General features: G+C 36.7%; 2 protein-coding genes across 3 annotated transcripts; one reads left to right on the forward strand and one right to left on the reverse strand.

The window, feature by feature from the left end:
- The first annotated feature begins 1,484 nt into the window (after positions 1–1,484).
- LOC122105639 (keratin-associated protein 13-1-like) lies at positions 1,485–2,343 on the forward strand. 2 transcript variants are annotated; one of them, XM_042676962.1, is made up of 2 exons: positions 1,485–1,942; positions 2,009–2,343. In XM_042676962.1, the coding sequence occupies exons 1-2, from the start codon at positions 1,485–1,487 to the stop codon at positions 2,148–2,150; spliced, it is 600 nt and encodes a 199-aa protein (XP_042532896.1). In that variant the 3' UTR covers positions 2,151–2,343. The 2 variants fall into 2 exon arrangements, with proteins under 2 accessions (XP_042532896.1, XP_042532897.1); XM_042676963.1 differs by having other exon boundaries at positions 1,485–1,671; positions 1,762–2,343.
- Positions 2,344–14,147: 11,804 nt separating this feature from the next.
- LOC122105482 (keratin-associated protein 13-1-like) lies at positions 14,148–14,654 on the reverse strand. Its single transcript, XM_042676734.1, has one exon. It carries the CDS (start codon positions 14,652–14,654, stop codon positions 14,148–14,150), a length of 507 nt encoding a protein of 168 aa, XP_042532668.1.
- Between the last annotated feature and the right edge of the window lie 260 nt (positions 14,655–14,914).

Genomic DNA, 14,914 nt, shown 5'->3' on the forward strand with positions numbered 1-14,914 from the left:
ACATGTAAACAATGACTGTTGGTAGGCAATTGCCTACCAACAGGTTTCTGAGAATGTGAGAAATTATTATTAAATGCCCATTCTCAAATGACACACTATCATACTGAATTCTTTGCTATCTACCCAATAATACACAATAAATTTTCTCTTTCTGTGAGCATCAACTAAATAGTTGATTTATACAAAATGTCTATAAAAGATTCAATATATCTAAGACCTACTGAATTCTTTTTTAAAACGAAATGAAATTTCTGAACTTCAAAAGGTTGAAAATATTCCAACTCTGTGTTGGGTAAACACAGTTCACCTGATCACGGTAAAGTCTTCCATTATTCTCCCTATTGTATTTGTTCACTTCCCTTAGACTCCACCCCCCTACTTCCTTTACACTGAATTTGTTCTCTGTTCCTTTTTTCATTCATCCACCCTTCTCCCACTACCATCTCTGCTTACAATGAATAATAAGAAGAGAGAGGAGAGTGTGCAACAACTATATGGACTAAAAATATCTTAAGTCCAATAGGGAAATTCAAGTCCAAGTTGGCCTTTAGAGGATTCGAGGAATCAATGTGTTTGCCTGGTGTTCAGTGATTACTGGGAGCAATCCATAAAAGCAAGCTTCCTGCTAAAGTGCAGAGCTGGGTTTGAGACCACAGCTGTAGGCTTTAAGTCAATGAGGCTTCCTGTGGCTTAAGGCGTGAGAAGTGAATTCTCGGGGTTGCCTCATGTTTGGCTATCCAGTAGGGCCAGTGGCCCCACGCTGAATCTGAAATCCATTCTTTTTCTTATGTCCTGTGTGAGCATCTTTACCAGTGCCCAAATTAATCATCCCTAAGACTATCCCAGTTCTGTCCATCACTGTCAACACTGCACCAAGTAAGGTGTTTAGATACCAATATCATTCAGTTTGTCTTGGCTTATACTTACCTCTCCATATTGGATGCAAGACAAAATGAATAAGGGCATGTATTCCATGTATGATCATTTTGGAAAATTAGAGAGGTTGGTGATGAGAACTTCACTTTAGTAGGTTTCTCATGAAAGACATAATGGGCTTTCTAATTCATTGAAAAGAAGAAAGATAACTTTACTTCATTCAGTGTCATTTGGAACTAAGGATTTTCCCATGACATAAAATAAAATTGGTTTGTCAAGAGGAAGAGGAAGGGGATTCTTTGGATGGAATACCATTAGTATAAAACAGTCACAGCATTTCAGACGTAGGAGTCATTTATTGGCTTTGTCTGTAACCACCAAATTATAGCACCCATAAATATATAGGAAAACTATTCAAATAAAATTACAGACAGATTACAGAGTTATGCATTGTAAATAAGGAGGCACTAGCATGCCAGGGATGACCCTGAATGGCCACCACACCTACAGCGGGGACAATATAAAGGCTCCTGTCCAGAGCAGGACACTCAAACACACACTCCTAGGACTCAGCTGAACTCACAGCAGAACTCACCTCACCTCTCAACATGTCCTACAGCCGCTGCTCTGGAAACTTCTCCTCCAGCTCCGTTCAGGGCTGCCTGTCACGGTCCAGGTCCTCCTGTGGCTCTGCCTTCCCCAGCAACCTGGTCTACAGCACTGACCTCTGCGCTCCGGGCTCCTGCCAGCTGGCCTCTTCTCTCCACGGTGGCTGTCAGGACACCTGTGGCGAACCCATGCGCTGCCAGAGTTCCTGTGTGGTGTCCAGTCCCTGCCAGAGTTCCTGTGTGGAGTCCAGTCCCTGCCAGAGTTCCTGTGTGGAATCCAATCCCTGCCAGAGTTCCTGTGTGGAGTCCAGTCCCTGCCAGAGGACCTGCTACAGCCCCAGAGTGTCTACGTTCTGCAGTCCCTGCCTCACAACTTACTCTGGATCTCTGGGCTTTGGGTCCAATGCTTGCCACCCGCTAGGGTATGGATCTAGAAGCTCCTGCTCACTGGGGTATGGGTGGAGACGCTCCTATGCCCCATTCTATACATCTGGAAGCTGCTACCCACAGGGCTGTGGTTCCAGAGGCTTCGGATCCCTGGGTTATGGAGTCTATGGCTTCCCTTCCCTGAGTTATGGGTCTAGATTCTGTTACCCTACTGCTTTTCCTTCTAGATCTTTCCATTCTTCTTGTTTCCAGCCTTTCTATAGATCTGGTTTCTACTGAATGATCTGTGGATTGGCTTAACATAGTTAGAGAAACCAAGATTCAACAGTAAGATTACCTATGAATTGAGAAGTGTTCTAATATTCCTATGAACCCTATTTCCTTTCTGTCTTTCAAATTTGATAATTCAAATTACAAAATTAAGTAACTGTAAATTGTCTTGCTGACATAAAAGATACTTTTGGCATTTCTTCTCCAAATTGTAATGAAAAATAATGTTCTTTAATAAACTTATTCTGAAGCTTACCTGTGCTTTTGCTTTTATTTTATTTTTACTGGTAACCTATTGACTATCCATTAGGATTGCTATGTTATTGATTTGGATTATGAACTTTGGAATAGTCAGAGTGTCGAGTATAGGCACAAACTTTGGTTCGTCTTTGAGTATTTTTGCTTTTCTAAGTGGGAGTTTCCTAAGTGCTCATAGTGTTTAGGTATAATTTTTCTTCTTAATCAAATATCAAAGAAAATGTAATAGCTTTGATCAGTTAATGAATGTCATGCTTCTCGAGTATAGACTGTATCAGCAATTTTGGTAATATGAAAATAAATGTATATGCAAATATATAATGAGGTCAAAGCATAGGGATATTAAAATAGAAGACTAATGGGTTGGTATGATTTTTCAGAAATGAGTCTTTATATGGTTTAGGAACTCACTGTACAGTAGTAATTTGTTTCATATGAATTCTCCAGTTTATGTTGCCAGTTTATACAGATTATATGTATAGGAAAAAACCATATTTTTAGACTGGAAAAAATAAGGCTAAGAAGTTCAAAGCCATGCCTGGCTTCTAGGACCACCAAAGAACTAAACCTACCTGAAATAATCAAAACCCTTACTTACCATGAAAAGTAAATTTTGCACTTTTATCTTGAAATAAGAATGAATAGATGGTATTTATTATACTATGTATCTATTTTACAGTCAAGTATTAGAGAAAGGTATCATCAGGTCAAAACAACAGTATTTCGTAGGAAAAGATAGTCTGAAATGGCAATATAATATTTAGATACGACAAATGATATTCAAATATACTTCCTATTCTTGTGTGTGTGTGTCCCGGACCTGGGGCTTGAACTCAAGGCCTGGATACTGTCTCCGCGCATATTTTGTCTCAAGGATAGTGCTCTACCACTTGAGCCAAAGCTCCATTTTGTGATTAATTGGAAATATGAGTCCCACAGACTTTTCTGCCTGAGCTGGCTTTGAACTGAAATCCTCAGCTTCCTAAATAGCTTGGATTATAGGCATGAGCCACTGGTGCCCAGCTTATATATTTTCTATTCTTTATAAGATCTTCAAGCTTTCTCTCAAATTGGACATAAAATATTAGACATTGGATAAAAGCTAATCTTATAAGAATATCATAGTCATCTCATCATGTTGGCTTCCTCTTTGTCTATTAAGTAATAAAATATGAACTATAAAAGAACCCAGAGAGCTCATTGAATTTCATGGAATTACTTCTGCAGTAGCAGAAATTGAAACGGAAGACTTTAACAGCATTTTAAAATACTACAGAGCAAGTTACTACGGTGCTCTGTTTAAAACCAGTTTAACACTTTTATTGTTTCTATTCAGCTGGGACATTCTCTCATGTCATTTCTTCCCTCATCTCTTCCTGTCCTCTGTCCTCTCCCTCTGTTTTTACCCATCATATTTAAGCAGTTCGGAAGAACTGTTATACAAGAAAAAGCAAAAGAACAATCAAAAGAAATTGGGGAACATATTCAGTGATTTCACTACAAAATGACATTAGAAAACAGTAATTTCCTTATTGGTATAATTTCATTGATCTTTAAAATCCTAATGGTCCAAGTTATTCCTGTGCTGATATCCTGTGTCCTAACACAATGGCCAAATCATAAGTAAACACAGGACTTCCATAAGGAACAGCTACAGTTGTGTGGACAAGTGGAATTTTGTTTGGTGCTGTCTCCAGATTTCAGATACAGGGGAATATTTTAGGGGTTCAGAAAAACCCTTTGCCTTGTTCCCAATCTTAGCTGGTTCAATGTGGAAGTGATTCCTTTTAGGAAGGGGATACACATGTCATAGAAACTCTTCTTCCAATGCAAAATTTCCTACCAGCATTTGCTGCTTACACATACTAAGAGGTTTCATTATGATGTTTGTATATGTGGATAATAATTTTAAAATTTTGGTCCTTTGTCAAGCTGGAATACTCTGATATATAATAGATTAGATGTGTTACCTGTCTTATTTTTTTAAAAAAGATGATACTTTTAAGCATACCGTGTATTTGTAAGGATGTAACTCCATTGTAACTCGGAGAACATTCACAATGGCTTAGCTTCCTATAACTGCCCTAATAAATCAGATCAAACTAAGTGACTTCAGCAACACCTTTATGTTAATAGTTCTACCAATGTAAATATGTAAATATCCTAACATATAGATTTTGTCCTCTCTCTATTCTGACAGTTAGGTACAGTTTAGTACTTTGGGACCTTTCAATTTTGAAGTCAGTCCCACCTTATTTCCACACAATTATAATCCTATAACTCTCCCCCACCCCAACCCCCAGTGCCCAATTAACCACTTGCCAACTGCTTTTCACGTGGGGTTTCCAAGAATCCTAGTAATATGTTTTCCAAGAATTTCTTCAATGAATCATTAGTAGTCATTTGATTTCAATATTTCTACTTCTTAAGACTCAATACTACATAGAGAGAGCAGCCTGGTCCTTCCCATTCTCTTGTTCCAACTTTAATTTTTTGGTTGTTGCCAGTAGATCTTTCTCCAAAGACATTTAAAATATATTCTTTGTTACCGATTCTGAATATCCTAGATCTGAAATGTTCTGAATGCTAACCCACAACCACATGTGGAAAATTCCACACCTGAACTAATATAGTGAGTCAGTTGAGACACAGGTGAATCAAAATTATTGCATAAAACTGTATTAGGATGTGAATGGGATTTGTATGAAACAAAAATAAATGTCATGTGTAGATCTAGATCATTTTTCCATTATATTGTAATTATATATATATATATATATATATATATATATATGTATTCCAAAGTCTGAAAAATTCGAAAATACTTTTAGTCCAAAAATTTTGAGAAGTGGTACTCATACAACTTGCATTCACCTTTTCCAATACATAGTTAGGAACTTTGACTACAAACCAGAATGTGAACTGTAGGATACATTGTTAAATGTATTTTCAAGTGTGAGACTGTATTTCATTTCTCTAGTCTAATAGCTTTGAGAGTCTAATTGAGAAAGCCAATATTAATTAGTAGATATTTGCAATGATGATCTGTAGATTAAAAGGTCTGTGATACTAAAATAACATACACCCACTGAATCTCACTTATTCCTGAAAGCAGAGACGTACCCACAGGTGTTGCATTTGAGATAGAAGTAAAGTAGCAGAATTGTAATAGGAGCTTAGAAGACTATACCTAGCATAGAAGTCTTGAGATGTGCATTATGAAATTGAAAGTCATTTTGGTTAGTCATTGAGTAAAAAAGAAAAAAGTGATTTGAAATTAGGACAGAAAAGTATTAGACTGCTATTCTCTGCAAGGCTTAAGAGGTATAATTTGTGGTTGCAGACTTTCTTTTAAAAGCTAAAGGAGACAATTAGTGATTTAATGCAGTGGTATAAGAGTTGGCTGATTTGTTAATTTTTCTGAATATTTAAAAAATCAGTTGCTACTTATATATTGTGAAGTGGATGTGTTTTAAAAGCTACAGTTTCAGAATTTGGACAGTTATCCACACATCCAAATATGTAACAGTTCCCCACCCTTAACCATTCATTCCTTTTGCTCTTTTATTTTTCAATAAATCTTTTTCCTATAGTAATTTTTATCACCATAGAATAATCTGATTTTCTAGAACTTTATAAAAGTGAAATAATGTAGTGTTTCCCTTTTGCATCAAGTTTCTTCGAGATATTATTGAAACGTTTGCTATTGTTGTATGCAATTGATTCATTTTCTTGCTGTCTCTGATTCCCTTCTGCCAATATATCAGATTGTGTTTGTTCTTCCATCTATTGACGGGCTAATGTGCCTCAAAAATTTAAATGTATCAATAAAGCCCCAGAAAATATTGATTGTTCTAGTCTTGTGAATTTAGGCATTTCAATTTTGAGGGGAAAATAGTAAGAATGATATTTTTGAACTACTGAATTTGTGCATGTTGAATGTCTTCGGAAATTGTCAAAAAGCTTTGTCTAATACTGGATTTAGAGTTGCAAAGTTAGGTTCTGTTATTATTTGTTGTTTTGATTTGAACTTGGAGCTTTCTGCTGTCAAGACAGGTACACTACTGCTTAAGCCGAGCTTTTAGCTCTTTTTCTCTATTTATTTTTGAGGTCGACTCTTTTATGTACCCTAAACTGGACTGGATTAAAATTGTTCACTTCCCACCAGAGGTAGAATGGCAGTTATGTGCCATGCCATGGGCATGCTTCTTTGTATGTTCAGAAGAGACTTCATAAACTTTTGCCCCGATAGCTTTGAAGCCCGATCCTTCTGCTCTCTGCCTCCTACATGGGTAAGAATATAGCTATGAACCACTGATGGCTGGCCCTAAAGCTTGTTTCGTAATTGGATTCTCCACTCGCTGTGCCCTAGGACTGCAGGAGCTCCACATTTGCATGGACATTTAACATCGCCATTTTTATATATGTAGTAGATGCTAAGCCCCTGTGGTCTTAATTTGATATATTTTCCCAATAGTGATTTTCAATCCTTTCCTTGTGCTTATTGGCAGGCTCACACATTCTCTTGTATAATATTTTTATTATTCTACTCTTACTTAAAGAGTTGTTATTGATATAAATATTGAAATGCTTTATATACTCTGTAAGTAGGTCCATTGTCAGATGTATGTACTGTTAATAATTTCCTACATTTTCTTTACTTTCTCATTTCTCAAATACTGACTTTTCTTGAGCAAAAGTTGTCATATTTTATAAAAAACAATGTTGGCAGTTATTTTCATGGATATTTTCATATTTTATGAGAGCTTAATCTGTTATCAGACTAATCTGCTATCTCATTTTTTCCTGGCAATTTGATAATTTCAACTTTCACATACAGCTTTTACATAGCACATATATTAAGGTAGAAGATACATCATAACATATCTCAGTTTAGTACCTCTTCTTTGTACTTATTTAGTAATTCAAATACATTATCAAGGTATTTTTCCCACTGAAGCTAATTGACACCTTCGTCAATATAAATAAATAGGTCTTGAAAACAGGTGTGTGTGCCCATTCTATAACTTCTGTTCTACCATCGTAACATATATCTTCCAAATACATTTCTCCATTTTCAAAACCATGATACTTTCATGTTCCCTCTCATTAAACAAATTTTAGAAAGATTTTCAATTGCCAAAATCTTTTGCATTTTTTCACAATATGGCTGCTCATTCATTTAGGGATAATCAACACCCCCTAATCTATGATATGCTTTTCTATTTTCTTGGATGGTTTATTACTTATCACTTCTTTGTGGCATAAGTCTTTGGATTTCTTATGCCAATAATCATATCTTCTCTGACTAATTCATTTGTTTATTCTTGACATATTACTCTAAAATCAAAAATCCCATATTGACTAGAATATTTTAGGAATATACTATGTGGTTAGTTTTGTATGGGTATATTAGTGCATGTGTGTTTGTGTGCATACAATACACATGTGATGTGTTATAGACATGCACATTTTAAATTTAAAGTTCCTTTTGTTTTAATGTTAAGCATCATTTATAGTTCATACTATACAAGCCTAGGGAGGCAGACAAAAGATAATTATTATTATTGATCTAAGAAACTCAAGACATCTGTAACAGCATGCCTGCTTGTCATTTCCCATAAGCTTAGAGCTCCATTTGCTCAAAGGATGGTTCTTAACATAAAGCCATTCATGAGTTGGAATTCTCTAATTCAAGACTGCCATTCTTTAAATTTCATTCTTTAAATTTCACTTTAATTTAACTGAAATCCAATTTTATAAGACTGAAGGCACCCCCATTTGGTGATAACAGCTAAAAACTGGATAGTCTTGAGCATCAAAGTCACAGGACCTGAGAAACATGAGAAGAAAAAATCAGTTGAGCAAAGCAGAGAAGAAATGCACAATTTATGTTTAGAAAATTACTTCAGTTGGTTTACAGCAAAGAAAAGTTTATATAGAAATTAGGAAAGAGGTAATATAGTAGTCACATAGAAGCATAGTTATAAATATTCTGAACATTAGGTGCAAAGAATCAGGATCTACTTATCTACCTAATCAATATAAAAAGCCATGCATTTGCATAGCCCACTTCAGTTTCTCACCCTGATTGGGCCATTTTTCACTTCTTTTGCATTTATTTTCCTTTTAGAAGTTTTGCTGACTTCCAAGATACATGAGCTCTCCATGTAAAAACTTCTTGTGTGTTAAAGAACTGTGTAATGATTGTTGTACTAGAAGAGTTTGGTTACCCCAGAAACCAGTAACTATAGAGAAACAGTTACCCACATTTAAAAATGCTCATTTCAAATGTTGTCGTTTTTGAGTAGCATAATGAATGCATTCTCCTGGAAAAAATTATAATAAGTCATTTGATTATGATGTGTTCCTAAAATGAATATTATGTTGAGAGCTGACTGGTACTGAGATATTTGACACTGTGCTCCTGATGTGTGACTAATACGAAATATGAGAGCTAAGGTTGGGGCAACAAAGCCGTTATCTGTAATCACTAATGTGACAAGAATGCATAAATAGAAGTTGGTGAAATATAATGCATAGAAATGGCTGATAATAGGTTTCTTAGGAAACTGAAGCCATTAATCTCCAGAAGTTAGCACTGCATGTTGGCTGTGATCAAGATGATTGCCAGGTCCTTGAAACAACAGTGCCTTTGTTGAAGGAGCTAGAGACCTTAAATTCCAGATTTACAGGACTGAGTATGATAGAATAGCAGAAGGGAGAAGGAGGGAGGTCTAGTAGAGGCAGCATCTGAGAGCTGAAGGAGTCTGGAAGAGAGCGAGGTTTCTGCTTGACATTGAGGAGCCAGTAAGGGATGCTAAATTCTTAGATATTAGATCTTAATTCTGGAAAACATAGGATATTGCAAGGGACTTGGGGGTTGTGGCCAGCTGTTTATAAAGCATCTTTTATATGAATTGAGGTAGTTTTTTGTATAATGATAGAAACGATATTTGGATATTTGCATCCTGAAGCGTGATATTGTTATATTTAACTTCAGTATCCATTGTAGCATTCACACATTTACTGTCTACAACACTGAAATCATGAAATGTGAGTAAAGGTTTCATTATATTATTGCATAATTGTTATTGATTCTAACCTTAATTAGTCTTTAAGAGGAATTTTCTTTTCTATTTTCAGAGGCTAGAGAACCACTTGCCCATCTGAAATATGTAGATAATTTTAATCATCAGACATGGCTCCAGCTAAGTTCAATTGTATTTCATTCTGTAGATATTACTTTTGTCTATTTTTTCATCAATTGGATGACCATGACCCATAGATTATGATTTTTCTATGTTAAGATAGTTTGGATTATAAAAATTTTAGTGGAAGTTAGAATTGAAATAAAGTTTGAATTCATACATCTGACATTGTCATTTAAATTTCTGCCAGGGACAGCCAGATTAAATTTCCTATAATTTTTGTCATTATTTAAAGGGTTTTGGGGGAGGTCCTATTAAATTTAAGGTCAAGACACTAGGATTGGAGATATGGCTCAGTGGTAGAGTGACAGCAGAAAAAGCAAAGTTAGCACTGTGGGAAAAATAGTGTAATATTTTCTCATAAAATCTGTTCATTATCGAAGTTAAAGCCTGTAATCCCAGTTTCTTGAGAGGCTGAGATAGGAGACTCATGGTTCAAGGTTGGCTCAGGCAGAAGTGCTAAGCCTGATCTGGAGAAACAAATACGGCCTAGAGCTATAGTTCAAGTGAAACAATGTTTGTCCTAGCATGCACAGGATCTGAGCTCAAACTCTAGTATCTCCAAATATAAACAAACAAATAAAATAAATAGATTATTTGTATTTTTGTTCAAATTGACATGGAGATATATGTAGCTTGAGGCATTGAACAAAAGTAGATATAAAAGCCCACTTATCTAGTACCAAAATTTTGATACAAAGACTAATTTTTATTTTCTTATATATTCTAAAGAAATAGGCACATGGGAAATTAGTCAGTTGGTTTATTAACGAATTTTGGATGAATTCATAAAATAAATCCAAATGTTATATTTCTTATTTCCTGAAAAATAATACTGTCACATATTTGACTTAATTCAGTTAATTTCTGTAAAAGCCTAGTAGTTTATCTGAATGTAGTCCTTCATCTGAATTCTATTCATTCCAACCAGTGTTTATGCTTTCTCTCTGTGTGAAGGAATTACAAAGAACGGCAAAACTTAAAGGACTAGCTATACGCAATGTTTGATATTTTTATTTATATAAAACAGGCAAAAATACGAAGACAAAAATTTTAATTCAAATATACTTTCTTTAGTAATTTTACCCATGTTAAATATTAATCTTTCTCATCTACAGACAAAATAAGTTCTGGACAGATCAACTTTTTCTCAATCTCCTCCCACAAATCAGAATACTAAATATGAACACAATGTGTCTATGTCTGATGGAGACTGCTCAGCAGTATCATAAACTGAATGAAAGGTTAGGAAGGAAAGGAGGAAACCCTGGAAACAAGAGGGAAGAAGAATGGATTGTTTCCCTGTTACTAATGAAGTCCGACTGGAGCTCAAGCAATGGGTGAAAGATTGTGATCCTACTAAAGTGAGTGCAGAGTAAGTGACTTTATTTCTTCCTGTGTTACTTTCTTGGTATTTTCTGAATGAATATGTCTGTTGAATTTCAGAATAATCAAAATGAATAACAATAACAAAAATATATTTTAGAGACATGGAAATCTAAGAATAACTAATAGACAGGGTAATGTCTGAAATGATCTTTGGTTTTAAAGTATGCATAGAATTGAAACATCTGGAAAGCACAATATTGTAAGAGCAGTCATTTGAATTCAAGAAGCTCTCAGTTTTACTATGATTGGAGAATGTTAGATTACATGTGACTACCTTGTGACTTCATAAAAAGGTAGAAAACAGAGGGCAGAGAAATGGGTGTAGACTTGAAGGGATGGATGGGGTTGGAAGAAATAAGGGAGAAATATGATCCATGGATCCAGATGTATTGCACGTAGAAACTGACATGTTGAACTGAAAACTCCTTTTCACAACTACTTAAAGATAAAAAATGAAAGAAGAAGAAAGTGTGTACAAGTATGCTTGCCGTCTACTCCAGGGGATGACTAGCACAGATGGAAAACTCTGCCAGGCAGAAGGATGTCATCAGAAGGGTCTAGTTGATTCTGGACTGGATTCATGAGGCAAAATAGATCTCACTGTAACTTACCCAGTCTGTAGTTTTGAGTTATAACAACAGCATAAGGGCTAAGACACCACTACAAGTGGGAAAGTGATTCCTCCAGAAAACTAGTGGGTAATAATGAGTGCTATGTAGTTTTATTGCATGAAAACTCCCATAATAATGTATTTTCTAACTATCTCACCAAAAATTGCAATGCTGCTGCTATCACTTCTCATTTAAGTAAATGAGAGGGGAATCAGTAAGGCGGTCGATTAGAGATACCCAGTATATTTCTGTATCCCTGTGAATCAGAAACCAAACCCAAGTATGTGGCTACAAGTGGAGTTTGGAAAGGACAGGGAAGGTCACCAATAAAGAGGAAACAGATACCAGGTGAACTCGAGTAACATCAAACATCAAATATATACAAGAAAGAGAAGACACCAATGTAGATCCCTAGCAAAATGGTTACCACCAGAGGAAAACTTCATTCTATGGAAACTCATGAACACAAACTGGAATTTTGCATGAATAAAGTTTAAGAGTGAAGATCTGCAGATGCATAGCAAGCAACTAACAAGTACCAAGAAGAGGTATAACACAGTAGAGTGAAGTCTACTTAAGGAAGGGATTCAAGACACTATTCTCAGTCTAGAAGAGATTTTACACACACAGACACACACACACACACACACACACACACACACACACACACACACACACATTTTGGGAACCTGCATGTTATTTTCCAAGCTGTCTGTACTAGTTGCCATTCCCAGCAGCATGTGACTTCTCTGCAGTCATGGTGATCAGGGAGCTGCTTGCCTGGGTGATACTATCTCATGGTAGCCTGCATTTGCAATTCCCTGACAACTAGTGGGGCTGAGCATCTCTTTTTGAAAGGCAGTCTAGTACAGTGATATAATGGGCTTGATCATTAGGTTCACTGAATCTTTCTTCAGTGTCTACATACATCAGAACCTATCATTGCACTCATAACTAGCCATATGATTGTTTGTCTTAAAAGCAAATAAACAAAGCAAAATAAACAAAGCAAATAATAATAAAAACAAACAAAGCAAAGCTAAATAAACCCTCTAATGTTGATCTTTTCCTGGTTTCCTGGTTCTTGTCAACATATAGAGAACAGTAAGTGGATCGTAATGAATATTCACCAATAAGCAGAGTATTGTTTTATTATACTAGTAAACATTAGGGAAACTTAAGGAAAGTTTCTTTAAATTCATGCATTCCCATTTATCTTTTCTTTCATGTATAATCATGACCAAATTAACACATTTACTTATCTCATTCTCTACATGTCTAACTGAACCACCCACCCAATAGACTTGTTGATACAGATTTACAGATCCAGGTTTCATGAGGAACAAATTTAATTACAGTACTTGAGATTTAATTAATACAAGTATACATATTCACATAATATATTGTACTACCTGTAATTTGAGAAGAAAAACACTGGAGGGTCCTGAGAGTTGGTTAATTTACCATCCTCACCGGATATCAGTACCTCTGTTTGAATGTCTGGCTACCCTTTAATAATACTCCTTTTAATATTCTATATCTTACTCCCCTGTCAATAAACAAAAACCCCTGGATTTCAAACTAATAAATTCATTAGAATAAAATTTGAATTTTTAACACAAGCAAGAATACAGTAAAGTCATCAGCATAACCATGTTCATTGTAGCACTATTCACTCATAGCCAAGATATGGAATCAGCCCAGATGCCCCTCCATGGACGAATGGATCCAGAAAATGTGGTATATATACACAATGGAATTTTAATCATCTATTAGAAAGCATGACTCTGTACTACTTGGTAGGAAATGGAAAGACCTGGAAAAATTATATTATTTGAAGCCAGACTTAAAGAAACAAAGTCTACATGTTTTCCCTCATTTGTGGTAGTCATAGATAGTACTATAAATCCATAAGAAAACACAGTGGGTAGTATGCAAGAGGTTAGAAGTGAATTAACTGAAGTATAATAGACTCTATGAAGAGCTCAAATATTATAACCTTCTAGAAAACCCAACAAAATCAGTACAAGGAAATGGGTACATGGAAGGGAGAGGAGAGGAAAGGAAAGGGGCAGAGTAATGAAGAGGTGACAGGGATGAATGCAGTCAAAAATTCATGCTATATGCCACACAAGGAAAATAGGGTGAGTCAGAAGGGGTTGAGAATGTTGAAGGAGATGGCACTGATCAAGAGGCATTGTATTAACGAATTCCTTTGTTCCATGGCGCCCCCTTCAGACAACTACTGGAATATAAAAAAAAACTAAAAGCTAAGATTTTTTACCCCTAGAATTGGGAAGAAATTATGACAATACAAGTTCCATTTCCAACACACAGGTAAGACTTTATTTTGAATTAGTACACCAATTACAGAGGTCTTCAAATAGTCTGTCACTCAGTATTTGAAATAGGGGAGACAAGAAATTGGTAGAGAGAAAAATGAGAGGGTTATTCTTCCTGTACTTGATGAACACGAGAAGATTGGAAATAGAGGCACTGATGGTATCGCTAGGAAGTGTAGACATCTCCTCAGATGCTCAACAGAAGCCAGACCCGGATCCGCAGGATGGTCTGTAACATGAGGGCTGGCAGGGCCTGGCAGGCAGGTAGGCTGGGCGGCAGAATCCAGACCCATAGCCCTGGGAAGCGATGATCTGAGGTCTGATGCCACTGGATCCACAGCTCAGGACCTGAGAACTTCCAGATGCGTAGCCCTGAGAGTGGCAGCTGCTGGACCCAAAGCCCAGAGAGCCAGTAAAAGTCGACTGGCCCGGGCTATAGCAGGTGGAGACGCTTGGGCGGTGGCAGGATGTGTGGCAAGGCCTGGATGCCACGTAGGACGTCTGGCATCTGGTGGGCTGGTGGAAGGTCTCCTGACAGGCTCCTTGGAGAGAGGAGGCCTGGAGGCAGGGCCGGGGAGAGCAGACACTAGTGCTGTGGAACAGGTTGCTTTGGAGGGAGGATCCATAGGAGCCTCCTGAATACTGCAGGTGGTCCCCAACATTGCTGGAGGAGAAGGTCCCAGGGCAGCAGCTGTAAGACATGTTGATAGGATCTGTGAGTGCAGCTGAGAATAACCGAGAAGCTTCTGGATTTGAATATCTTACCTGGACAGGGCCACGGTATATATACTCTCAGGAATGGGCGTGGCAACTGAGCAGGGCACCTTTTCCATATTTGGACTTCCTCATTCGCTTCTGTGCAATTCAGCCGTCTTCTGTCTTCTTTGTAATTGCAGTTAACCGGTCCTTTCATCTTCTAGTTATTGGTCGAACTCGTTTTGTTTTTATGGCCGAGTCAATGA

The sequence above is a fragment of the Dipodomys spectabilis genome, unplaced genomic scaffold (assembly GCF_019054845.1).
Source record: "Dipodomys spectabilis isolate Male_0828 unplaced genomic scaffold, ASM1905484v1 ptg000032l, whole genome shotgun sequence".
Lineage (NCBI taxonomy): Eukaryota > Metazoa > Chordata > Mammalia > Rodentia > Heteromyidae > Dipodomys > Dipodomys spectabilis.

Excerpts from the sequence above, each read along its gene's own strand:
- LOC122105482 (XM_042676734.1), bottom strand. The coding sequence starts at position 14,654 with ATGTCTTACAGCTGCTGCCCTGGGACCTTCTCCTCCAGCAATGTTGGG.
- LOC122105639 (XM_042676962.1), top strand. The coding sequence starts at position 1,485 with ATGTCCTACAGCCGCTGCTCTGGAAACTTCTCCTCCAGCTCCGTTCAG. Across the intron at positions 1,943-2,008 it reads TCCTGCTCACTGGGGTATGG|AGGCTTCGGATCCCTGGGTT; the intron begins GTGGAGACGCTC and ends CTGTGGTTCCAG.